We start from the raw sequence: 27,841 nt of genomic DNA on the forward strand, positions 1-27,841 counted from the left end.
GCCAAACTGACGCCTCGATGAGTAAGTGGGGGGAAAGGCTTTGCCAGCAATCAAAGTGAGTTCGGGGAACAGATTTTCCCTCTACTGCTACTACCATAAGCCAGACTATGAAAGAAGAAAAGCCCTCAAGAAAAGCAGAAAGCAAGGAAAAGTAGGAAATGTGGAGACACCCACATTGGAGCCACAGTTTTTGTGAAGGGTGATGAAGAACTGTCTTGAACTGGGATGACAAGAGATGAAGTTATTAAATTACTGAGCAAATTAAAAACTAAGCATCAGGGTCTGACTCCGTGGGGTCAGAGTCTGGGGCTGCTGCACCCCCCAGTGTCCTTTCCAGGCAGGTCTTTTGGTGCTTCAGTCACTGGGCGGGGGGAAGTGTCACCCAGTTTTCTCTCCCTTGCCATGCACCTCTTTCACAGCCATGGTAGAGGACTGTGGCTCGTATTCCTTGGTTCACCTTTTAAAGGAAGAGGTAGGGGCAGGATCTCACAGTACTCTGAGGAATGAGTGGGGTCTTGTAGGGAGTACCAAAGCGGCAGGATTAATCCTCTGGCAGAACTGCCCTCCCGTTGGCCGTCCCCATTGAATGGCATGTACCTGAGGTTTTCTTAAAACTCAAATGTGAAATTGTTTATTATCTAACCTGTATATTTCCAGATGGGTCGTTGTGCCAGTCTGTAGCAGCAATGTAAAACAGGAGTCCAGTGGCATGTTAAAGATTAACAGAATTTATTTAAGCATAAGCTTTTATGAGTCGGCTCACTTCATCAGATACACGAGATGTACATCCATCAGGCCAATTTATATACACAACAGAAAGGTGGTGCTTAGGGCTGCTTGTTAGCCTAAATAAGATAGAATAGCTTTGAGATAGGGCTGGAATCACATCTGGATTGTCAAGCACAGTAAGGTTAAAATGCAATTATAAATCAGCTTTCCTGCCTGTACATCAGTCAGTTCTGAACCCTGATATCGGTGCACTTAAAACTGCCCTCCTGTGTTTCACATGTGCACACATACACTTAACACTGCCTTTTCCCACACTTATACAACAACAGTGGGAGAAATGCTGAAAAGCATTTTGAAGTGGTATGTATGAATTTGGTCTATGTTTTATGCCAAACTTCATAGGGCTGATGAAGAAGGTGGGAATTTCCCTCTGCTGCTGGGCATTTCAAGCATCATCTGCCACCCAAATGATGAAACAGATTACAATGTAACTCAAACCAAATAATAATGTCCTTTACTAAACATGAAACACCAAATGCTTTGCTAGCACAATGCCACCCAAATCAATAGACATAAAGAAGAAAATAACCTAAACACACTGATTTCTAAAACGAGGCCTAGAAACTTTCTTGGTTGTAGTAAAATTGAACACCTCTTGGATCTGCAGATGAATACCATTTGCATCTCTTTTGAAGGATTTTAGAGAGAGTTTTGGGTCCACAAAAGAAAACACCAATGCTGTCACTGCCAAGAAAAATTAAAAAATATATATAGATTTATTCAAAAAACCTTAGCTTTAAAAAATACATTGAACATTTTAATTTTAACAAATATTCTTCCTTCCAGGAAAATCGGGAGAATTTGGTCAGTGATATTAGTGATGGGATTTGTTCAAGGTAGGGGATGTCTGGCAGAGAGGGGCTGAAAATCCTGCATTAGGAGAGTGGGTTAGATTAGACGGGGAATGGTTTACAATGTTCTCTTACTCTCAGCATACCCTACCAAATTAAAATCAAGATATGGTCAACCTTTTGCCCAGGTTCATGTCTAGGGTTGCCAGGTCCCACTTTGCCACTGGTGGGAGGTTTTGTGGGCGGAGCCTGAGGAGGTCAGGGTTTGGGGAGGGATTTCGATGCCATAGAGTCCAATTGCCAAAGCGGCCATTTTCTCCAGGAGAACTGATCTCTATATGCTGGAGAGCTAGGGTTGCCAGGTCCCTCTTCGCCACTGGTGGGAGATTTTTGGGGTGGAGCCTGAGGAGGACGGGGTTTAGGGATGGGAGGGACTTCAATGCCATAGAGTTCAATTGCCAAAGCGGCCATTTTTCTCCAGGTGATCTGATCTCTATCGGCTGGAGATCAGTTGAATTAGCAGGAGATCTCCAGCTAGTACCTGGAGGTTGGCAACCCTATTTATGTATAAGGGGGAAAATCTTTTGAAATAGGAGGGAGGTGAGAATGAGATTGAGAAAGTGATTCCATAGGTTAATTGAGCTATATCTTTTGGGTTTTGTAGGTAATGTCGTAGCCATGCTCAGATGTATGTGAAGGCCTTTGGTGCGAAGTATGTGATGCCAGCTTTAATGTAGGAGCCGGGTTTTGTATAGGGTTGCCAACTGCAAGGTAGTAGCAGGAGATCTCCTGCTAATTCAACTGATCTCCAGCCAATAGAGATCAGATCACCTGGAGAAAAATGGCCGCTTTGGCAATTGAACTCTATGGCATTGAAGTCCCTCCCCTCCCCAGACCCCGCCCTACTCAGGCTCCGCCCCCAAAATCTCCTGCCGGTGGCGAAGAGGGACCTGGCAACCCTAGTTTTGTAGCACAAACTGACTTTCTGGACCATTGGTTTGCGGATAGTCATAACACCAAGCAAGTTTACACTGAGCTGACTTTTTGGAATCTTTTATTTTCCACATAAAAGGGCAACAGAACTGAGAACATGTCTAGTTTATGAAGGGAAACAGGACTTTTAGGCATGAAAATGGATGGCTTATAAGTAATACTTCATATATGTCCACAACTCATCTCCAGTGGCCACGATTGGCTGCCCCTAGATTATACAGTCCATCACATAACTTCTTGTTTTAAAATACTATTTAATTGTTTTCCTCACATTTATTTTTGGTAAGCCGGTAGGTAAACATTGGACACTACTAGGACAGTTTTTTGGTTTTTCTATTTGATGAATACAAAATAAGTTGTGATGATTGCTTCAAAGTCTTCTGAGAACAAAGACGCTTTTCTTAACCAACTCCTGAGCTCAGCTTAGCTGAGACAAGCTAATAACATAAGAGCATTGCCTTTAGATCCACAGCCAATTATGTCGGGGAACAAACACATCCTTGACATTGTAAGAAAAAGGCCTCACTGTTTATCTCTTTAATAACCATTTTCAAGGGAAATTAATGTTACTTTGTCCTTTGTGCTGAACAATAATTGGATTGTGTCTTTCAATTATAACTGGACAAATGCCAAGATATTGAAATACTTCTAAATATTAGATTTTCTTGTCCAACAAATTAGGTTTTATTGGCATTGTCTATCCAAGATTTCTTCATTTAAAGCTTTATTATGCGTAAAGATGCTTTCAGCATGAGAACCCAACTTAAATTATTATATAGGGTAATTTTTCAAGGGGTACAAATGCCTCTTCCTGCCTTTTACTCTGGGAAAGACAGTCTAATAACATTATTTGGTAGCTTGGCTTACCTAGGATGATTTTCTGCGATTTGCTTGAATTCGGTATCCCAGTTTGGTCTTCCATAGAAGGTCTTTTGTCTCAAGCCCGTAATTACATCCACCTTTTCATCATTATGTAAGGCAATGTGAGTAGCCTAAGTTGGAGTGAAGCAAAACACCATTGTTTTAAAATCAATAAGATGTAATAATGCATTTGCATCAACAAGAAAAAGTATACTATGATCATATGAATGGAATTGTACATCAATGCAAAAATGCAATTACCAGGAAGCACCCTTTCAAAGGGTAGGGGACTACTGCTTCAGGCTTCACACACAAAGGGGGTCTCATCAATGTTCATTTCTTTTAATTAAGAAATTTTATTATGCCTTTTGTATAGGCTTAACAGGTCCATAGCTCCATCAGCGGGAGCTTTTCAGCAGCGTGGGACACACACGCGCCTGGCGCGATGCATGTGTGTGTCCTGTGCGATGCGCCTACGTCACTTCCAGGTTTACTTGGAAGCGATGCAGACACTGTATCAATCTCTGCCGAAACTCTATTGTTTCCATAGAGGGGAAATGTTTTGAAACATTTTTCCCAGCCCAGCTCTGAAATGAAAAGAGCTGCACTACGAAAAAAGTTTCCAACAACAAAGCAAAGAAGTGAGGAGGGGGCAGGTTTTGCGTGTAAAAAATAGATCCCACCCCCATGTACCTACAGACTTGCCATTTTTTTATGTGATTGAGGTGGATACTTGAATACACACATGAGCATCCCTCTGTCACATTTTGTTTGGCTGTGGTAATTGATATCCTTCAGAACCTACCAGAATGGCCAGCAGTGAGTCAACTTAAAGAAAACGTGACTGCTTCATCAAGGACAGTGAGCTTGGTTGGTGGCATAAACTGAGCCACAGGGAGAACAGAAGATGGAATAAGTAGGAAGCAAGTATGGGCAATGGGCTGAGGAGAGAGAGGCTTGAAGGATGCCTGTTGCAGATCCAATAGCTGTTGCAGATCCAGGTGCTGAGCTACTGCTGCAGAGGACAGAAACCTCATCTGGAGTCCCTGGGACTCCTTTGGTACTGAACTTTAAAAAGAAATTTTCAAAAGACCACTGTAACTGCTATTCACTTATAGGCAGCCATGTTTCATGCGATTAAGCATTCATTTGATTACTGTTCCTTAGGCTGCAGCCCTGGAAAAGTAAGATTCAGTAAAGCAGTCCCATCAGATTTCGTTTATACCTGACTTTCATCCCAGCCGGTAAGAAATATGTGATAGCTTAGAAAATGGGCTTTCCCTTTCTCAGCCATTTGTGCTTCCAGCAAGCACAGGAGATCAGCAAACCACTCAAAGGCAGATGGATCTCGGCAAATCCAATAGAAATAAACCTGTCAAGGGAAAGTAAAACAATTCAACAAAGTGCAAGCTTTCATCAGGCATCCTATATGGCTCCTAAATTATTTATTTTGAGATAAGTGGCAAATCTTATAGCAGACTACTGTGCTCTGGTGTAAATTTATACTTGATTTTCTATCCAGCATTGACAGTGCAGAGTTCCCTGACTATTGTTTTTAAACATTTTCCAGCACTTGTTCATTAAAACAGATTTTTAAAAAATGCAAGAGAAAGATCTAGAAGCTACTATTTAAACTACTTCCAGTAATAAAACAGCATGAGGGACTTGGGCCAAGGAGATGTTGTCCAAATATGTGTTGAGCTATGAACTCTCTAGGTGGGCTTGGACAGTTATAACTTGCATTTCTATCAGACTTTTTGATCATTCAGAACGCTTGACATAATCTCGCAGTTATCCTGACAATAATCTTGCCAGGTAGATCAACATTATTTTCTCCATTTTGCAGATGAGGAGCTATGTTGAAGAAAATTATGGCTGCAAGACAAGTTAGGGGTTCCACAGTCCCTTTTATAGAGTTCTCTTTACTTTATAGAATACAGCTGCTAAGACTGAGCTGTAAAGGGCGAGATGACACAGGTGAATTGGCAATTTTCAGCAGGTTTTGCCCTTAAACCAACAGATTACACCACCTCTTCACGCTCATTTACCATCATGAATTTAAGTTTAGACACTATCAGTTCCCCATATTTAAAATGAGACATTTACTAAAATCTCTCATGGATTTGTTAAGGGATCTTTCCTTAGAGTTTTGGGGTTATTGCTTGGGAAATATTGTATTTGCCAAGCACTAAAGTTTAATATCTTTGTCAATGTGAGAACACCATTCTTCCCTGAGCTAGAACACCTATTGGTCTTATATGTGCTTTGTAGAATAATGGTAGAATGAATGTTATGAGCCTCATGTGGACAAGAACAGTAATGACATTTGATGAGCAGCATTCCTCAGTGCTCAGTATGGCTATTTTATTTATTTCATTCATTCATTGTTTTATCCTTGAAGGAGCTCAGGGTAGTGTACATGGTTTTCTCCTCTTTTATATTATCCTCACAACAGCCCTGCGAGATAGGTTTGAACACATGAAGCTGCCTTACACTGAAGCAGACCATTGCTTTGTCAAGGGGGCGTTGTCAAGGGGGCCTAACGCACTCCATATATACTACGTTTAAAAAAATGTGTTATCCAGGTTAGATCGCACCTCAGACCTCCCATTTCGGCTTGGAAATGCTTTGGAAGCACCAGACATCTGTTTTTCCCCAAAACGCCTATACCACAAATGTATTTCGTTATGTCGTTTCAAAACAGGCAATGAAGGGGTGTGTTCAGTTACATACGCTATTCAGTTCTCCTCCCCTCTTTTTGCAACACCCAATGAAAAGCCTTCCCCCTCCCCTCCCATTTGCATCCACCAAACTCTCCTGCCAGCACAAAGTTCTTTTCTTAATGGAGTACAACGCTCCTTCGGATCAATGATATTGCGCATGCGTGAAAACAAAGAAAGGGGAGGGGAGGCGGGGAAGCATCAGCGATGTAGACATGACACAGTGTTCCCCCATGCTTCTCCTCTCTGGAGGTGCGTTATGACGATATGACGATAAACCGTCTTGGGAGAAGTCTTAACAGGCACGGTGCGATCGGAAATGAAGAATATGCATCCAAAACACACACACCGAGCACAGTGATAATATGCTGTAAATTGTTGGTGCGTTAGGCCCCAAGGTCAGCATTGTCAACTTAAACTGGCAGCAACTCTCCAAGGTCTCAGGCAGAGGTCTTTCACATCACCTACTACTTGACCCTTTTAACTGGAGATGCCAGGGATTGAACCTGGGACCTTTTGCATGCCAAGCAGGTGAGCCACCTGTCCCTCCCCAAAGGTTACTGTTGAGAAAGAGGCCCAAGGTCATCCAGGATGCTCTCCCCAATACAAGTCAATATACTAATCACCACACTGCAATGGCATATATCCTGACTGCTCCCCAGTTGTAGGTAGAAGTGAATAACTTAATGGTCCGGTCCTATCAGCTATTCATGCACATGGACTGGTCTTTAGTCCAAACCCTCACAGTGGCAGACCGTCAGACTTCAGCACTGTTACACCAGTGTTTGCTCACTGCCACAGAATAACAATGATCCAGTGACAACCCACAATGATCCACAAAGAGCAGAGATGTGGCAAGCTGTTTTAGAAATATAATTTTTTAAAAGTCAGGATGTGGGGAAAACATCAGTGGCTATTGCAAGCATTTGTCAGCCATAAGTAAGACTGAATGCTAGTAGGAGTGCTTGCCCTGGCAGAGAGATGTTGGAAGAATTCGAGACATAATCCAATCCCACACTTTGGAGTTTGCTTTCAATGATCTTTACTGCAACACGATTTGCAAAAAGGCAATAACTGACTGCAAGCCACTAATACAAAGAGAGGCCTTCGGAGTACAAGGACTAACACACACCAACACACAGCAGAGAGAGAGAGAAACAAAAAGAGGCAGGCTGAACTGCAAGAGAAAACATTCAATAAACCCTAACTACTAGAGAATGCACCACTGCAACCCCTAGGGTAAAAGTGGAATAAATGAATCTTTCGCGATATTTAACTAAACTTAACAGGCTGTCGCTTCTCCAACACCCCATCTCAACAGCATATGCACTATTCCACCATGTTTATTTTTACTAGAAGGCTCCAGTGCTCTTCCATTGCTCTCCAATTGCTCTCCAGGCAATGGTTTTGTGACAGCATCTGCAGTCATTTCTTTGGTTGGTCAATACTGCATGTTAATGAGTCCTTGATTTTGCATATCCTTCAGACTGCGACTTGACCCTTTCAGTCTGTGACAGTTTTATACACCCTTGATTTTCTTCAAAAATTGTTATTGGTTCAGGTCCATCCAGCCTAAGTCTAAAATTAACTGGTAAATCCAGATAGCCTCTTGACGTGCTTTTGCAGCTACGATATATTCTGCTTCTGTTGATGAAAGTGCTACAATTGTCTGTTTTTTACTCACCCAGCAAATGGTCTTTGCTTCATACTGAAACAGATATCCACTGGTAGACTTCCAATCAGGGGTGTCTCCAGCCCAATCAATGTCCGCGTATGCTTTTAATTTTGGATCTACAGTTGCTGGTAGTCGCAGCCTCTTTTCACCATGTTCCAGTCTCCCTGGCCAGGTGCAGGGACTTTCCCACTCAGAAATCCTACACAGGCTTACACACTGTGGCTAGATACAATAGTTTTTTGATTGCCTCATGACATTATTATTTGACAGTGGTTCTTGACTCCTGTCCTTTTTCAGCTATCCTACTTCCATGGGTGTTTTCACCTCTTTTGCATCTTTCATACCAAAATGCTCTAGCATCTCAGTGATTTTTTTGTTTCTGACTAAAGAGATAGCTCCCATCAGCTTCTCTTTCTACCTGAATACTGAGATAATATGTGATGTCTCCCAGTTGTTTCCCTTCAAATTTTTCATTCACCTTGTGTATTATCCTGTCACAGTCCCCTTGTAAAAACAAAGCATTAAGTCATCCACGTAAATCAGGATGTATGTCTGTCGGTTATTTTGCTTTCTGGAGTACAAATATGGATCTGCTTTGCCTCTCCTGAATTCTTCTCTGGTGAGTACTTCAATTTCTTGATACACACTCTGGCTGCTTGCCTTAGGCCATAAATATTCTTTGAAGTTTACATATAAGGGTCTGGTCTTCTTATTCTTCAAACCCAGGTGGCTCATCCATGTAAATATCTTCTGTAATATCACCATACAAAAAGGCATTTTTTATCTGTAAATATTTGACATGCATTCCTTTTCCAGTAGTAACACTCAGCAAGATTCTTATAGTGGGATGCTTTACTACTGTAGCAAATGTCTCGTAATTCTTACCATATTTTAGAGAATACCCTTTTGCAACAAGTCTCACGTTATACCTTTCAACCTCACCTTCTGCTTTGTATTTAATTTTGAGCGTCCATTTGCATCCTATAATTTTGCATCAAGGTGGCAATTTGGTGAGTGTCCAAACTTTATTTTTGTGAAAGTGATTGTAACTCTTGTGCTGCTGCCTCTGCATTTTCATTTTCAGGCAACTTGGGAGATACCTTATCAAGATAAATGCTCAGGAATGTTCTCAGTTTGGGCTACACAGGAAAGTCTTCAAGGTTTTATACCTTTAGTTGCCTAGGTTGAGCACCCGAGGGTTGTAACTTCACTCAGTCCCGTTTCCTCTTGAAACCCTGACAAGTCTGTGCTGTATCCACCTTTGCTTTGCTTGGTCTTGTTATCTCTTGCTCACTTGTCAATGAGTTTTCTTTAACTGTTGGGGGTTGCATTGGATTTAGTCCTGGGGTTTCATCAAAGTACACTGTACCACTTATTACAGCCTTGTCTGTCTTTGGGTATATGAGTCAGTACCCCACTAGTATTCCTTCTCTGGCTTTATTGTCCAGCTTCGAGCATTTTTCACTGGGAATGAAAGGATAGGCTTTGCATCTAAACACTCTGATGTGCCTGACACTTGGCTTTCATCCATGCCATAATTCATATGGAGTGCTGTCAATTGCATTTGATGGCAAACTATTTTGTAGATATATGTTGCCATCATAATCACTTCATCCTAACACTTCTCTGGCAATCCAGTATCCAGAAGTAAGCATCTGGCCATCTCAACAAAAGTGCAGTTCTTCCTTTCTGATGTTCCATTTTGTTCAGGTGTATGGTGTTCAATACCCTGTTCCTTTAGGTATATCTGTATATCCCCCCACCCACCCACTGACTGTGCAGTGTATTTGTGGCTTCCTTTGGAACTTATTGCTAACTGCTGCCACAAACTCTGGGAGTTTCTCAAGCATTTAGCTTTTTCACTTACATGACAGTGCACTGGGCAGTCATTGATGAAAGTCAATGACAGTCACTGATGAAAATCATGACAGTTTTTGATGAAAGTCACCAGATATTTGTTTTCACCTGGAGTAAGAGTTCTCTTGGGTCCACAAATGTCACTGTGGACAATCTGTAGGGGATATGTAGACTTGCTTTCACTGTCTTTAGGAAGCAAGGCACATGTAGCTTTCACCTTTATACTTCATATATGTTTGACATGATGTCATCTTCATGTCCTTGGTTAAGCCTCAGTTTTCAAGCTCTTTTATGGACTCTGGGTGTCTGTGTCCTAAACGTCTGTGCCACAAGTGGATGCACTGGTTTCTTTAAAATTTCACTTTGAGACCATTACTAGTGAGCCAGCATGGTGTAGTGGTTAAGAGTAGTGGTTAAGAGTGTGGACTCTAATCTGGAGAACCAGGTTTGACTACCCAGTACTCCACATGAGGGGCAGACTCTAATCTCTGGCTTGGTTTCCCCACTCTTCCACAAGAAGCCAGCTGGGTGACCTTGGGCTAGTCACAGTTCTCTCCAAACTCTCTCAGTCCCACCTACCTCACAGGGTGTCTGCTGTAGGGAGGGGAAGGGAAGGTGATTGTAAGCCAGTTTGATTCTTCCTTAAGTGCAAACTTAACATCTACACTGCTTGTCATCTTCCTCTGGATTGGGTATGCCTCTCCTTTCTCTTACTGACTCACAGTTATACCTTTCTTACAATTCATCCTTGGGTCTGGGCTCAAAACCTGTTGGCAGAATTTGAGATAATCCAATCCCATGCTTTGGAGTTTGTTTTCAATGACCTTTACTGTTACAGGATTTGTAAAAAGACAACAACTGACTGCAGGCCACTAATACAACAGAGAGGCTTTCAGAGCACTAACACACACTAATACACAGCAGAGAGAAAAACAAAAACAGGCAGGCTGAACTGCAAAAGAAAACATTAAATAAACCCTAAAGCAGGGATGGGGAACCTCAGGCCCGGGGGCCGTATGCGGCCCCCGAGGACATTTTCCTTGGCCCTTGGGAGCTCTGGGGCCAGGGGTTTGTGTGTGGGGGGGAGGCGTGGAGGCTGGAGCCTGGTCGCGTGGGGCTGGTGTGCGCGGGTGTGTGTGTGTAGGGGAAGGCTTTTCTTTCTTTTCCTCCTCTTTTTCTGTCACTCTCCTTTCTCTCCCTCTCTCCCTCTTTTTCTGTCTCTTTGTCTATCTCCCTCCGTACTTTTCTTTCTTTCTCCCCCTCCCTCCATTTCTTTCTCCCTTTCTCTCTCTTTCTCCCTCCCTCCCTTTTCCTTTCTGTTTTCCTTCCTTCCCTGTGGATCAACTGTGGGCTGCTCGTTTGCTCGGGCCCACCGCTGGCTGCCCTCCCGCCTGGGAGGGGGGGAGGACAGGGGGAGCGGGGGCGCCCTCCAGGACTTCTCTGCGTTGCCTCCCCTGGGGTTGCCAACCTCCAGGTGGTGGCTGGAGACCTGGCAACCCTAGCCTCCCCCCCCCCGCCGGGAGATCTACACCTGGTTATGGCCCCCGAATGATGTTATAAATGTGCAAATGGCCCTTGGCAGGAAAAAGGTTCCCCACCCCTGCCCTAAAGGCTTGAGAATGCACCACAGCTCCCTCTATGGCAAAAGTGGACAAAACAACTCTTTCAGCCGTATTTACATTAACGAGGCTCTTAACAGCCTGTTGCTTCTCCAACAAGAGACAGAAATATAGCTCTGCCCCCTTGGTAGATACAGGATGTCACAACTTAATAGAATCAGGGTATTAGCTGACTATTACAAACATGGTGAATACTTATTAAGATTCTAGCAAAAAAATGTAAAAGAACCTTTACAAATCCAATTAATAACTATAAGGTATTACCTACCTTTTCCAGACTCAGTTCTGTGTTTAGAGTATAACATTTATACCATATGGATTTCAGAATGGAAGCAAAGGGAGTAACTCCAATTCCTGCTGCAATACATACGCTGATTTGATACTGAAAGACATCTGTTGCTGCAGCTCCAAAAGGCCCATCCACAGCTAGTCTACAGTAAAATTACATTACATTACATAACTTTATTTGTTGCGATCATAGATCAGCCAAGCAGTAACATTTAAACTAACATTATCACTGTTTGAATGTGTTAAAATACAAAACAAAACAAATACAAAAAACAAAACAAAAATTGTATTTTCGAAAATATTAGCTGTTTCATTTGTTATAAGAAAAAAGGACCTAGTTGTATTTATTTATTTATAATTTTTAATGTGAGCCATCAAGTTGCAACCAACTTATGGCAACCCTTCATGGAGTTTTCAAGGCAACAGATGAGCAGAGGTTGGGTTGCCATTGCATTCCTCTGCATGGAAAACCTGGTCTTCTTGGTGGTCTCTCAACCAAATACTAACTATGACACTGTCCCTGCTTGACTTCCAAGCTCTGGTGAATTCAGGCTACTCAGGGAAATTCAGGAGGATATTTATTTATAGGCTTTTGGATTTCTTTGTTTTTTTGCGTAGCTTCAAGGCGGATCACACAATTTAAAACAATATAATCAGACAACATAAGACATCAATTAACACTACAATAGGACTTGGATTACGAAAGGTGGAAAAATGCAAAAAGAAAAAAGTATCAGATAGGACATATTATTTCATTTCATATCTTATCATATAATTTCAATTATTGGCATTTTGATATTGAAGAGCCTATTTATTACAGTACAAGAGAGCAGGAAGACTATGTGAGGAAGGGATCTGGCCATTTATCTAAGCATGCCATTGCAATTTTAAGGATTTTAAAAATCTGATTACTCGTTTAATTGCATGTCCACATTTAGTGGGGGCATTTGCATATTTAATTATGACTTACTGAAAAGCATCCTGGTTTTAAATTCCTAATTTTCTATACTGTGCAAATTACAGCACAGAGGTACTGATTTAATTTGGAAATACTTCTAATCAGTTTGAGAACTTCTTGCTACAGAGTGAAAGAATGAAAATGTGAGGAAATGATATATTAACATTTAATTCATACAAATATTAAAATGTCTTGAGTTAAGATTTCAGGGTAGAATAACTGTACCCCAGTCCAAGAAGAGAGATCTACTGGCTCAAGCACCTGAATGTGAATACAGATGTCCGACTGGCCATAAACAAGAGTCATAAATAAAAGTCATAAATAAGCAAAACTGTACTGGTACATAATGTGGTATCTATTCAAATCTCATTGATCTAGGTGGCTGAATCTTTTGTGAAGAGATAAAAAATATGGCCAAGGCTACTTGGCTACTGATCTTGTACTCTTGTTGAAGAAACACTCCAAGATTAACAGATACCCCTGAAAAAGTCTGTTGGCAAAATGCATAGGAAATTTTAGTTGAGTAATAAAAATATATATTTTACTTCATTTTTCACCGTTGGTCTTGCCCTTATTTTTTATCTCTTACTGACAGGTGTGGCCCGTTTATTTTCTCCTTGCATCTTTTTGTTGGACACAAAAAAAATCCTCATCTGTGGCTGGTAGTTGCTTCACTTTAGTTGTGCATGACCAGCACTGAACACTCTTTTTCAAATAATACATAAATCTAATAGCCAAGCATTAGCTGTTTGCAGATATCTAAATCCATGGATCAGGCCAACACTGCAAACCTGGAGGGTCCCTTAAGTTTAGAGAAAAATCTTAAAACTTGCAACATGTAAGCTCTAGCCCTGCAGCAAACCCATAAACAGATTCCAGCAGACGGCAAGTCCACGAAAGCAGTTTTATTGATTAGACTCGACAGGTTACAGAAGCCATATTCAGAATGACACTAGTAAGAGGCTAAGGCAAGGCACATGGCATATATGGAAAAGCAAAAGGAGATAACCAGTAACCCAGGCAACCCCCCTCCCAGAGGCAGGAAGGAGTACTTGGCAATTCCCACACTAAAGGAATCTATGAAGGACTCTATGAAGTCTAAACACGGGGCACGGACTGGCCTTGGAGAGAACTGCAAAACAGCACCTGGGAGCACAACCATGAACTGTCTTCATGGCCTGCTCCTGACACAACATTATATTGGGGGTGTGTGTGTTTTTAAATCCCCCAAACTATAATATTGTCTGCACTTGCACAGATTACCTACCTGAGCAGCTCCTAGGGGGCCCTGCCAGCTGCCACAAGCCCTATTGCTAATACAGTGGCTCCCGGGGTCCCTGCGGCTGATATGGGGGCTCCAGGAGGCCCTGCCACCAATGCAGGACTACTGGGAGCCCTGCTGGCTGCTGGGGGCCCTGCCACTGGTGTGGCTCCCAGGGACACGGCCACCAACGCAGTGGCTCTCTGATCAGGGGCAGCCCCGTGCCCCAAGAGGAGGTCAAAGTAAGGAGGGGAATAGGGAGCCAGATGGGAGAATATTGTCAGAGAAGGGGAGGGGGAGAAATAGAGGGGGGAGATTTATGGAGAAAAAGTGGTGGAGAAAGAGGGAGAAGATTGACAGGGAAGAGAAGGGGGAGAAAAAAAGGGAGGAGATTGTCAGAGAAGGGGATAGGGTTGCCGGGTGCCCGCTGGTGACGGGCAAACCCCTGGCAATTTGCCCCTCTGCCCACCAACCACCTGAGGGTCTTCCAGTTTAGAACCCGAAGTTTCGCCTTGCAAGGGGGCTTGAGTGGCGAAGGGCCGCTTTACCACTCAAACCTAGAGGTATAAGCCCCCTTGCAAGGCGGCACTTCCAGTTCTAAACCGGAAATGATGCGTGCGTGCACGTTTGCCCACTTCGCGCTGCAGCCTCCTGCCGGAGGAGTAGAAGGACCTAGCAACCCTAGAAGGGGAGGGGGGAGAAAGAGGGAGTCGAATATTGTTAGAGAATGGGGAGAGGGAAGGAAGCAAAGTTGGGGGGATGGAATGCACCTCCCCACAAGTTTTTGCAGGTCCCCACCAGTGTCATCTATCTACTCTTTCTATACTATGTTTTGAAGACCTAATCCCTGATTCACTGGATTAAAGGTGGTTTAGTAACATAAATTCACAAGGCTATTAAAATACAGGATTTGCACTTAATACGTTTTAATCCTATCTGGGCAGCCAGAAAAAAGGGTATAGACACTTAAATGTACACTTAGTCCTGCTATTTGCAGTAGGCCTTTTGCCCCTTATCTGGATTATATCCCGGTTCCGTATTGTTTGTACACTGGCGGGTATCTGAATAGTTATTGCCCCTTTTGTGTTGGGCTGCAATAAGTGCTTGCTTCTTGCATACTGAAAGCAGATGGCTCATGTGATGGTCTTCCTGGGAATTTAGGGCCAAAGAAGACATGCCCAATCCATGGACACTGCTGCCATTTTTAGGGATTTAAAAATGCTGCAGGGAGCCAGTCTTGATCAGACCTGCAGCACAGTGGGCTGAGGCTCTCTTATTCCCCTGCTGCACCTTTTCAAAGGCTGAAACAGTTGCACCTCTCCCATGGACTATGAGTCTAGTTTGGCCATCATGTCTAGTTTGGCCATCATGCCCATCATGTCTAGTTTGGCCCTCAGTGTCAGCATCCAGCATCTCCATACAAGAGATGATTTTGCTGTTATCTGACTGGGACTATTTTATAACCCTGGGAAAGGTTAAATGTTTTCATTTAACAGCCCATTCTTGAGGGGGAGGGCAGTTAGGCAGCAGCCAGGAGCAGCGCAGCCACTCCACCTCCACAGAGGCGTCCTGCCTGCCAAAAATAAAATAAAAGGAAATTAAAGTATAAAAGAAAGAAAATGCCCCCATTGAAAACAGCGAGGCTACACCACCCAAAAAGGTGGTGTGGCAAAGCCGCAGTGCAAGGGGGCATTCCCGGGGAGAAAAGGGGTTAGGAAGCTGCCTAAAGGCAGGTCTGTCCCCAGGAATGCCCCAGGATGCTGGTGTGGGGACTTGCGCCACTAGAACACTGCCAGGAGGCAGTGCCTGCGCCCGTGTCCCGAGCCGCAGTTCCGTGCTGGCATGGATGCCACATGTGACCGCATAAGTACCCCTTGTGGCGGATTAAAAGGGCACTTATGCCGGCGTGACCCTAAGGAGCTTCACCCTCCCCCTTCAGGATTGAAGCCTAAGACAGAGAAAGAAATACATATAAAAATTAGCAAAGAAGAGATTGCTACAGCACAACAGGCTATGCAAAAGTTCTGCAATCCACCTCGAAAATATTTGTGGGTTGTTTTTATTTGTTTTGGGTTTTTTTTTTTTAAAAAATATATTTTAAACTTGGCTTATTTAAAGACATTCCTGTACAAAAATACATTTCTGATTTTAACTAAAACTTTCCTAAACCAGTGCAACACAAAATTAAACATGTTTGCTCAGAGCCATTAGTTTATTAGAATAAAAGTTAATTAGAAATAAACTTTTTCCCTAATAAGGGTTAGCTTAATTTTCCATTGAGGAAAAATTGGATTTAAAGGAGCTTATCTTTTACTCTATCATGTCCATAGGAAAAAAGTAAATATTATTTGAGATGTGACATATTTTAAATAGCTTTCCTGGAGTAAAACATTAAAGATGATGTTTGATTTCTTTGCCAGAAAGATTTGATAATACTATGTTTGGCTACATCTGTCATTATAATTCATCCTATATTTTGATACGTAAAAGAGTTTCACAAATCTTCAGCTAATCAACACGAGAATGACAATTTGCAATAGTACTTTTAATTAGCAAACCTTGGCAGCTTCCAGGGCTCCTGAAAGACTTTTTCCTTTGCTCCAAAGGCACTGAAAAGGGCTTCGGTCCAATCCCCAACTGACCTTATGTGCACACTGAAAAAGTCCTCTTCGGGAGCTGAAGTGAGAGTGAAAGGATGCCACTCCAGCTGTGAGACAGAGGGGCACTGCAGAAAGATATACTGACCAGCCGCCATCTTAAAACCACGTTTCTTCATATGAAGCTCCAGAACTCCAGAGGAATGAGACACCACCTAAGCCAGATTTAAAATATACTCAACACAGTATATTGGTCCTGCTCATCTACAGGCAATACAAAGGCAGATGTTGATGCAGGAAAAATTACACTCATCTGAAATAGTTATTTTGGTATAAGAGGCAATAAAACAACCACCACCACCACATGCACCCATCCATAAGAGCATAGAAAGAATCCTGTGAGTTATCCAATTAGTCTTTTCTCAGCCTTGGGCAAATTATATCCTGCTCATCTATTTCTTAGGTTGAAGACCTGGATGAAGGAATCTTCTGTCCTGGGGCCTGAACAAATTTGGCTCAGGAAAGAGAGCTCAGTACAGGCACACCTCATTTTATTGCGCTTCGCTTTATTGCACTTCGCAGATATTGCATTTTCAAGCAAGTCTGTCAGTGCCATTTTTCTAAGAGCTGGCCGGGAAGGCTCGCATGTCACTGGAAGCTTTCAACCTCCACTGGGACGTCAATGCCCCCCCGCCTACCTTCTCCCTCTTCCCACACTATTTAATCCTTTCCGTTCCAAACTGATTATACACATACACACACACACACTGATTTTTGCTATTCTGGCACACCTTCTCGTTCTTCCAGCTTTCCTTCCACATGTTCCTAGTTGATAGATCATGATGGTCTTGTTTGGCCATTGTCCTCAAATAATAGCACTGGTAGAAAATACAGCAGCCAGTCTGGAAATTATCCGTGCAACTTTTTGAACACAATTTCATGGGTATCAGTTGATACAATGAACACCAGACAATTAGAGAAACCAGTTAGCTGCTCTGAACAGAATCGGGCAATTCATTTGTCTTTAAATGTTCAAGTATTAGCTTTAGTTTGCTCCGGGAAGCATAACTCTTTACAGTTCACAAGCCCCCTCTTATTTTTTTTTAACATAGTTATTTTGCATATCTTGTAGTTCAATTTCAGACTGTTGCAGGAAAACTGCATTTTTAAAAAAGCAATACTAAGAACCGAGTACTGAAGTAGTCATGAATATGGTAATGCAAATGAATAGTCTATGGGTAACACCAACAAAGAAAGGACAGAGAATTTTCTTCTGATGAAGCAAGATAACTATATATTTTTATTTTAACCCGGATAATAATGTTTAGACTATACACTAACCTTTGTAATGACAACTTCTTGCTGAAACCTCCACAGCCTAATCATTCTTTCACAGATGTATAGTATCACAGGACTTAAGACCCACTTCCAAGCCTGTTGTTAATAATATAAACAGAATTTTATATAAACACATACACACTTAAACTTCTTGAGCACTATACTATTATAATCCATCTTTACCTTGCCATTGCTAAGAGGATGCTTAGACATCATCCCCAAAATTCTTAGTTATGATAAGGGCAGTTGTCATCCCATATTCTGAGAATACAGATTTCCTTGCTCTTGAATTTTACCAGATTGTATGCACTAGCCTTTGTTTTGGGCTCCTGTAATGGATCGGTGGCACTTTTCCATTGCTGGAATGTAAGAAAAAGGTCAGCTGACCAGTAAAACTATTATGCCCTGCCAGTAGGGTTGCCAGGTCCCTTTTCACTACCGGCAGGAGGTTTCTGGGGTGGACCCTGAGGAGGGCGGGGTTTGGGGAGGGGAGGGACTTCAATGCCATAGAGTCCAGTTGCCACAGCGGCCATTTTCTCCAGGTGAACTGATCTCTGTCAGCTGGAGATCAGTTATAATAGCAGGAGATCTCCAGCTAGTACCTGGAAGTTGGCAACCCTACCTGCCAGCTTTGAGGTAATTGCAAGCATTCCCCTCTCCTAGGGTTCCTAGTTGATCCTGATAATAGCAGAACAAGCTGATATGGTTGTTCAGCCCAATCTGTATTCTCCATTTATAGGAATCCCAGTTGGTCTGGGTAAGTCCTCAAAACCATTGTAAGCTAACTTCCAGACAATCATTGGCTATTCTTGGATTTCTGGCAGATGCTACAGTATGGTCAACAAACCTATGGCCCACTGCCCCAGTGCACAGATGTGAACATTATAACGAACTGAACATGCCCTTAAACCTTGAAACAGTTGATCAACATAGTCAAAGCATAGTGAAGGCATCGACCACCTTTTTGTGAAGAGGGCTCATCAGCTAATAATCTTTGGCCACATTCCTGACATGTGCTGAAGTCCACATGCAAGTCTTGTCCACCGAAGGCATCAATGTACACAGCCCTAGTTGCTGCATTTTAAACCCTTCTCACAGTGCGATCAGAGTTACACCCTTCTACGTTCATTGAAGTCAGTGGGTATGTAACTGTGGTTAGGATGGTACAGTCAGCATCTTTTTGAACCCTTTGTCCCAATCCAGCAGGAGGATCCACACCAGTGAGAATGCCCTCTGTGGCTCACACTCACTGACTCAGGATACATATCTGTATGCTCAATAAAACATTAACTGTTATTTCTGTCAGTGATAGAATACTGAAGCCTGGAGTTAGCAGCATTTCAGATGGGTTCCTCTCTATGCTTGTACTTCTAATGTATTGCACTGGCCAGAAATTGACCCAAAAAGTTGAAGTTATGCTGAAATTACCTATTTTAATTTAATTGATTAGGCTGTTTTTATTGTCAGTAATTACACTTAACAGATCTATGGCATTAAGTTGCTTAGATCTCGAGATATTATAGCTGATAATGGCACTTCCTGGTCATATATACAGATCAAGCTATTGATTAAAACTACTTAGCTAGCTATATATATTAACCGGTAATTCTGTTCAGCTGAACTACAATAGCTTTAGATAATTAGATATAACATAGATGTCAGACGTTTAAGAAGTGCAAGCATTCATTTTCTCACTTTAGTTTTGGTATATGAAAGATAATTGACATTGGCTCGTTTTAACCAGCAAAGATATAGAAAACAGTTTTTTTTAATTAACCTGCACTCTCGTGAATCGCATTCTCAACACCAAAGCTCCTTCTGGTGGCAAGGAGGGACCTGGCAACCCTAATAAGAAAGAGCCAATCTGCATTCACTTTACAAATGAAACTGGGGATAAGGCCTGGATAAATCTGAGGTTTCAATCATATGTTCAGCTGTGCATGCGTTGAATGTAACATGCATGTATAAACTCAGGTGTACACTGTACAATTTGGTCAGAAAAGTGCTTGTCGCTCAGTAGAAGTGGCACCATTAAATTGAGAGCCTCTTTAGAGGACTACACTACCTTGAACCTACATTGTTCTGCATAGCAAGATGGTTGATCATGGAGCTAAAAATGAAAAGAAAGCAGTTTAAATGAGCTAGAGCCCACTTTGTTAGATGCATACACCTATATGCTGCCTGTGGAAACTTTCACTTGGGTTTATGAAGCCGTAGTGGTGCTTGGTGTAAAATGTCACTGATGAAAAGTAGATCGTTGGCCTAATTACTTGTTAAAGAAAAGCAAAAGCTAAGGGCTTTCTTTTTTCTGTTTGTATTGCTCAGACATAAAAACCCTGGTGAGGAATTTTTATCCTCTCTCAGAATTCAGAGGAGGCTTTCAAATATGCTCCTTTGATCCTTTAGCAAGCCACTGTATAAAGTGTTATCTTTAAAGTGTCCTTTTGTTGGAAATGAATAGTCTTTGATGGCCTGTTGAGTGACCAAGCTTCTCTCCTTGTATTCAGGATGCTTGCCTTTTGCCAAGGTGATGAAATCATTAATATTGACATTAAATGCTCCTGAATGGGTTGAAGATGGGGACTGGGGATACAGGTTTTTGTACAGCACCAGCAGATTAGCATCATTGGTAGGGAAGCCTGGTAAAATCTGTGAGGCTCTTCCCTATACATGAAGACAGCATTTTGTATACATTCAAAACAAAACAGAGCTCTGTGACTTCTGTAAAAAGGTGCTTAACTCAGTTCCTTGGCTAGCTTGATGATTTTCCATTTGATTACCAAAAAGAAAAAGCTAGGCACTTTCAAAAGGGGAGGGGCTGTGGCTCAGTGGTAGAGCATCTGCTTGGCATGCAGAAGATCCCAGGTCCGATCCCCGGCATCTCCAGCTAAAGGGACTAGGCAAGTAGGTGATGTGAAAGACCTCTGCCTGAGACCCTGGACAGCCACTGCCGGTCTGAGTAGACAATACTGACTTTGGTGGACCAAGGGTCTGATGTGTCCATGTGTTCATGTGAATGTGGATCTACTCAACCATAAACCTTACCGAATGACCTTGGCCTCATCATTCAGTCTAAGCCTAACTACTTCACAGGGCAGCTGTGAGGATAGAATGAAAAAAGAGGGAGAGAAGAACCATGTACACTGCCTTGAGTGAGAAAGGGTGAGATAAAAATGTGAACCAAATTCACATTTGAACCAAATGTTTTAGCTATCTTGGTTTCCTGTTTTTGGTATTGTTCAGGTGACACTGATGCCATTGGCTTTTATTTCCATTATGGTTCCATGTATCTGCCTTGATTGTTTGGTAATGGGGGTTCATTACTGAAATGGATGTGTAAATTCCTTGGCTGTTTGGTTACTGCATCTGATTTCACAAATATCACAATTTTTGTATGTTGAACACATGAAGCTGCCTTATACTGAATCAAGCCCTTGGTCCATCAAACTCAGTATTGTCTACTCAGACCAGCAGCGGCTCTCCAGGGTCTCTGGCAGAGGTCTTTCACATCACCTTCTTTCCTAGGCCCTTTAACTGGAGATGCTGGGGATTGAACCTGGGACTTTCTTCATGCCAAGCAGATGCTCTACCACTGAGCCATAGTCCCTCCCCAACTTGGGTTGTGTAAAACAATTTAATGAAGCTTTTCCATGAAATGGCTAAAAATATTAAAGTGCATGGTCATTGACCCTTTTCTCAGAAAGCCCAGAAGGGAATGCTTGCTAGAAGGGGTTAGGAAAAGTCTTACCTGGTAGGTTAGGAAAAGGGAATATTCCAGAAGTTAGGGAAGTGGGCTTACCTAAAGGAAAGGCTGTGGAGGAGCCCAGTGGAGACCCAGACTGAGTGAAGGAAGGCTACAGGAAAGAGAACCTGGAGGAGGATAAAGAACTCCAATTGGAAGCTTGGAGCTGAAGCTGAAAGGGAAATCTGAAGAGAATCCTAGGACAAGTTTTAAACAGGAGCAGACTAGCCTCACAACTATAAGATCTGTCTTGAACTTGAAGGGGTCTGGATTGTTAGGGACCATAAATATAGATCAGATATCTGGACTGCATTTTTAATTTGTAGGCAGTGGTAAGCAGTTTAATCTAAGAAGAGCGTAGGGCAGGTTTTTTGGTCTTAGAAATATGCTAACTCTTCAACTCATGGGACAGGTTACAAGTCACATTGTGACAATGATGATGACGGGGGTAAAAAAAATTCACCTATTAAAAAACCATGGACACTAAGTACAACTTTAACCCACAACATGGTTATGTCCAGGTACTCTGAACATAATAAGACCTTCACTGCACTGCTCTGGGTGTGTAGGAAGATGCTCTCTAGTTTCCGTATGTGGAATAAGTAGCAAACTGGCATTTACATTCCTGTACAACATTGATTTATTTTGTGAGGCATTGTACCTTAGCTGGTTTGTAGAGACACATTCAACAACTTCTTGGTATGCATGCAGAGTAGTTGCAAATAATAGTTTCACATGGGAACTGATCTAGGTCAGCCACTAACATCTCTGCAAATTATTGACTACTTTTCTTTTAACTTTGTGTTTTTATTCCTGTCCTCTTTCTCTTCACCGAAAATGTTTTATGAGTAGCAGCCTAAAAATATTTAATCTTAAATGTACGACTATTATCGGTAAAGCTTGTGACAGAGTAGACATGATTGTTACTTAATTACCCCCTGTGGATTTCAAATGTTGCTAGAAGAACACCACAACTTCCATCTGCTAGACTTTTACCTTGTGCTTTCTCTCCTCATATCTTTCAGAAGAGAAATCAGAAATCATTTCTTTCAGAAATGTCCCTGGCATCAATTTTTTTTGTTCTTTGTACCATGCAACCAGGCATCTTTTTTTTCTCATTAACTATAAGCATAACGTGACGTATAATGGAATTCTATAATCCTTTGGAAGGCATGACTGGTAGGGATGCAGCAAACTCCCCTGCAAACAGGTTCAGCAGGCAAACATGCCCGGTTCAACAGCTGTGATCCCCTGTGAGCGAAGCCTAGGATCTGTGTGGTCGGCTGTTGTCCAAGTCAAACAGCTCTCAAGCACCTTTGCAGGTGTGCAGTAACTGGCAGCGGAGCTTCCTTTCCTTGCGGTGGTGCAGTCCCCGCAGTGGCATCCTGGGAGGCATTCCTGGGGTATTCCTGGGGGCGGAACTGCCTTTAGGCAGCTTCCTAACCCCTTTCATCCTGGGAACGGCCCCTCGCACTGTGACATTAATACAACAGCTATTTTGCTGGCATAGCCTCTCTAGAGGCAATGGGGCTATTTTCCCATTTTACAGTGAGTTTTTCACCTTTATTCTGGCCAGGAAGCTTCTGTGGAGGCGGCACGGCCAGGGCCGGTGCTAGTCATTTTTGCACCCTAGGCAAGGCTAACTACTTGTGACCCCCCCCCCCAATTGCTAACCAATTTTGAAAAAAAAACAGATGTCTTGTAGAAAAAATAAAAGCACAAAATGTTTTATGTTATAATTAATTCTGTTCCATAGCACTGTTGTGGTACTTAAAATAAAGAAATAAATATAAATTGTCAGTTTTATATGTATATATATATATATATATATATATATATATATATATATATATATATATATATCAGTGACGGCGAACCTTTTCGAGACCGGGTGCCCAAACTGCAACCCAAAACCCACTTATTTATCGCAAAGTGCCAACATGGCAATTTAACCTGAATACTGAGGTTTTCGTTTAGAAAAAACAACAGCACATACATTATTAACACCTTTTGCCTTAAAAGAAAAACACAATGAGTTTTCAATGATACAAACAACTTTTTATTGAAAGGTAAAAGTGTGCATTTGGCATGCTTTTGAACAATTGTTTGTTCAAAGCCCCTAAGCTGGGCGGCGGGGAGTCCAGGGAAGGCAGACGCAATGGCTGCTCAACTTACCCGCGCGTGCCCACAGAGAGGGCTCGGCGTGCCAAGTCCGACACGCGTGCCATAGGTTCGCCAACACGGATATATATATATATATATATATATATATATATATACACACACACACACACACACACACACACACACACACACACACACATATATATATATATATATATATATATATATAATTATATATAATATACATATATATAAATATAAATTATATAAAATATAATTTGTTTAAAAACGGTGCCACTCAGGCCAGTTCCGCTCCCCTCTGAGGTCTGCGCCCTAGGCGACTGCCTAGTTCACCTAATGGTAGCACCGGCCCTGGGCACGGCTGCATCACTCCTGGCCGCTGCCTAACTGCCCCCCCCCCCATCAGGAATGGACTGCCCGTGAAAAGTAACCTGACAGGCTCAAACTGCTCACGAGAAACCAAATAATTCACTCACACTCACACACGCACACACATACAAAATCAGCACCCAGTTTGGAACCGGAGAACAAAATACAAACTGACCCGATGCGAGTTCAGTAATCATGAATGGCAAAGGAGGCATAACAACCATCACGGCTCATGGTCTTGGCTTTATGTAGAGCCTTGCAATCCAGAGAAACAATTCCAACAATGAATTACTCATAAGGCAAGTATCATTCTTACCGCAGGGTCATTTCCAGAAAACTGTGGGGTAGGGCACTGAGCTGCTGTCTCCCACTCCGAATAATGATCTTTACAATACGTGACATTGTGCAGCAACAGACTCTGAGGGGTCTGACCGCGGATGAACCGTCTAAACAGAAGGAAGAAAAAAAACACGGAGACCTAGGTTTGAGTCAATAGTGCTTATTCAGTTTTCATTTTCATTATTGTCAAAAAGCATCTCCAAGAATCATGAAAATGTGGCTCCGTATCAAAGCCTTAGCGTTTTACAAATATACAGATGGAAGCCTTACATTGATTATTCATGGAAGGTTTTGCCTTGGAGTTGCCACTCTATAGATGCACATTTCCCCCATCCAAATTCTCAAAACTCTGCATGGGGGCTTATTGTTGAGTTTTGAGAATATGAATGGGGGAAAAGTGCATCTAAACAGTGGCAACTCCAAGGCAAAACCTTCCATGAATAAATGGCCAGAGGAAATAGCAACTGCCTTGCCTCCCTGTCAGCCTTTCTCTGTGCCAGTAGTAGAAAAGGGCAAGAGTCCAGTAGCACCTTAAAGACGAACAAAAATATTTTCTGGTAGGGTACCCACTGTGAATTTCTCTGTGCCGTTTGTGACAACCTTTCCCCCCCCCCACCCCTGCTGAGGGGACGCACACAGCCTCCAAAGATTTTTGGGACCTAGGTTCATTTTGAACTGTAAACCTTCCCCTCCGTTTTCAGGTGTTCTACAGGTAGTGAGTTTATAGGCTTTGGGTTCGCCGCTTGGAGGTAAATATTGTAGTGCGCAAGGAGTTTATGGAGATCACCGAGGCAGGACTTGAGTAGAAACAACAAAGAGGATTTATTTATTTACAGGTTAGTCTCAAGGACTAGATCATCAGCACAAGTCTCCAGGCAGACCGAGAAGAAGCCTGGCTGAGGCACATCCATTTAGATCAGTTATGGCTTCACAGAGTAGTTTGACTTTTCTATAAGGCTTTCAAACACAAACAGGCTATTTCTGATTAGCCCCTAGGTTGGATCCTCTCAAGAGCCCCCCGTGACACAGAGGGGTAAGCGGCAGTACTGCAGTCCAAGCTCTGCTCACGACCTGTATTCGATCCCAACGGAAGTTGGTTTCAGGTAGCCGGCTCAAGGTCGACTCAGCCCTCCATCCTTCCGAGGTCGGTACAATGAGTACCCAGCTTGCGGGGGGTAAAGGGAAGATGACTGGGGAAGGCCCTGGCAAACCACCCCGCAAACAAAGTCTGCCTAGGAAACGTCGGGATGTGACGTCACCCCATGGGTCAGGAATGACCCGGTGCTTGCACAGGGGACTACCTTTACCTTTTGGATCCTCTCACATATACTCAGGTGTCCACCCACACCAGCCTGCCCTTTCCCAAGAGTCAGACTAACTGATCCCAGGTCTGCTCATCACCAGAAACAGGCCTAATATATGGGGTACTCTGTTCCATCCCAGAGACAGAGCTGAACCACTCTGCCACACTTCCAGGCAGAGCGACCCCTCACCCTGTCTGCTCTTTTTCCTGAGCCAGACCTGAGCTGTCCCTGTCTTCCCTGTCCCAGGCAGAACTTCTCTCTAGGGTGGCCAGGTTCCTCTTCATCACCGGCGGGAGGTTTTTGGGGTGGAGCCTGAGGAGGGCGGGGTTTGGGGAGGGGAGGGACTTCAAGGCCATCGAGTCCAATTGCCAAAGTGGTCATTTTCGCCAGGAGAACTGATCTCTTATTGGCTGGAGATCAGTTGTAATAGCAAGAGATCAGACGCTGATCAAGCCTCTTAGACAGAATGGCAGAGTAGACGTCTCTCTCCAATTTTGGTGATACAAGCACGTGGTACTACTTGAAGCTTGATGAAATGGGAATTATACCGGAAGCCCATTGCGATTGAAAATGTTCCGTGCTTTATTGTGCGATTGAAAATGCTCCGTGCTTTATTGTAATTTACCTTGTTTGGACTGTTAACTTCTTTGCACCTTATCAACCTTGTATATATACACTTACCTGTTTGTATTCGATATTACACCATAAGTCCTTGCTCTGGACCTATATCCTTTGGATATATTTTACATGAGGTTTTCCTCAGAACACAATTGTTTGCATTGTTGTAAATGTGCTTTATTTGAGCCTTACACAAGTACAATTCTTTGATTCCTGAACTCCTATTTTGTACTTGTAAGCCCTATTTTTGATTACTAACTACCTGGAGGTTGGCAACCCTGCTTCTCTCTCTCTCTCTCCTCTCTTCAGTGCCTTCCTTCCACCATTCCATCTCCCACCTGAAAAGGGACTGGTTGCTGGAACAGCACGCCTATGGGCTCATCCGAGTGGCTGTTTTCCCCTCCAAGGGCAGGACAACCTCCTGTCACAGCCACCCTCTGGATTAAGTGTACACGCTCATAATAATATGGCTGATAGAAATAAACCCATGCCCTGTGGCTCTTATCTATACTTACCCCATACCATGGAGAACCAAGCCAATAAAGAAAATAATGAATAAATGGTGTGTGTACCAAAACACCTCATAGAATGATTTGGTAATGGTATCTGTAGATGAGGTCATTATCAGAATTAAAGACACAGTGATCAGGAGACCGGTCATTCCTGCAGTTGTTGTTAATATTTCAGTTATGGTGTTCTAAAAAAGGAGAATAAAGTGTTTGTCAGGAAGACTGAATTAATATCACCGTTTCACCATAAAAATGAATGTAGGAAACAAAAATTTGAAAATGGGATACACTGGGAAATTAATTTTAAAAACACTTCTATTTTCCACTTAGCCTTGTGCCAGAAATTTGTGAAAATATTAGTGGCAATTTATTTGCTTCTGTGAAATGAAAAGAGGGAATTATACAATCTCAGCACTGCCTGTTTTGCTACATGGGAGTGTTGCTAAAGAGAAGAAATTATTGCAGCAAGAGTTGATGAAGCAGAAAGCTAATGATCAAAACACCAATGAATAATCTTGCTGTGCAGAATATGTGAACAGATCTCTGGGTATATTTTTTTTTTGGCAAATAGAAGCCCCCAGGAGCCCCAGATTTGAATCAAGGCTATGATGTACACATACGTTGGCAAGTGTACATTAAATCCCCCAATCTATTTTCCCAAAGTCAAATCCCATCACAGAACTATTTGCCCTGTTGAAGTAAGCATACAGATAACTGGTATGTTTGCCCCCACACACCCAAATGAAGACACGAGATACCAAGCATGGGTTCAACTAGCTTATTTACTTCTTTGTATTCAATTTATGTAAATAGCTGACTTACTTCATTGTTTATTTCAATAAGCTTATGAGTTTGAGGGCGGGATGTGCTCGGCATCCACATGGACTGCCTTCTGGACAGATCCACCACAGCTCCAACTCAGTTGGAATTTCTGCTGGCCTTGCGTATCACTGGATGCACATCCCTATATGCAGCTCAGCTTCATCCCTGTCCACTGATATGGTGCAAGGCTCCTAGCAGGTTCAAAAGATGCCACTCAGCCCCAAGGGCACTCCTTCACAGCGCACC

At 42.6% G+C, this 27,841-nt stretch overlaps 1 protein-coding gene across 1 annotated transcript in view; it reads right to left on the reverse strand.

Annotated features, from left to right (window-relative positions):
• Positions 1–1,346: 1,346 nt before the first annotated feature.
• Positions 1,347–27,841, reverse strand: part of NOX3 (NADPH oxidase 3) — a 35,712-nt gene continuing 9,217 nt past the window's right edge. The window contains exons 6-13 of the mRNA XM_056853170.1: positions 26,780–26,961; positions 24,320–24,449; positions 17,751–17,843; positions 16,371–16,624; positions 11,574–11,736; positions 4,660–4,806; positions 3,441–3,565; positions 1,347–1,473 (exon numbers count right to left, since the gene is read on the reverse strand). Coding sequence (XP_056709148.1) covers positions 1,347–1,473; positions 3,441–3,565; positions 4,660–4,806; positions 11,574–11,736; positions 16,371–16,624; positions 17,751–17,843; positions 24,320–24,449; positions 26,780–26,961 — 1,221 coding nt within the window. The remainder of the gene's footprint in view (positions 1,474–3,440; positions 3,566–4,659; positions 4,807–11,573; positions 11,737–16,370; positions 16,625–17,750; positions 17,844–24,319; positions 24,450–26,779; positions 26,962–27,841) is intronic.

The sequence above is a fragment of the Euleptes europaea genome, chromosome 7 (assembly GCF_029931775.1).
Source record: "Euleptes europaea isolate rEulEur1 chromosome 7, rEulEur1.hap1, whole genome shotgun sequence".
Taxonomy (NCBI): Eukaryota; Metazoa; Chordata; class Lepidosauria; order Squamata; family Sphaerodactylidae; genus Euleptes; species Euleptes europaea.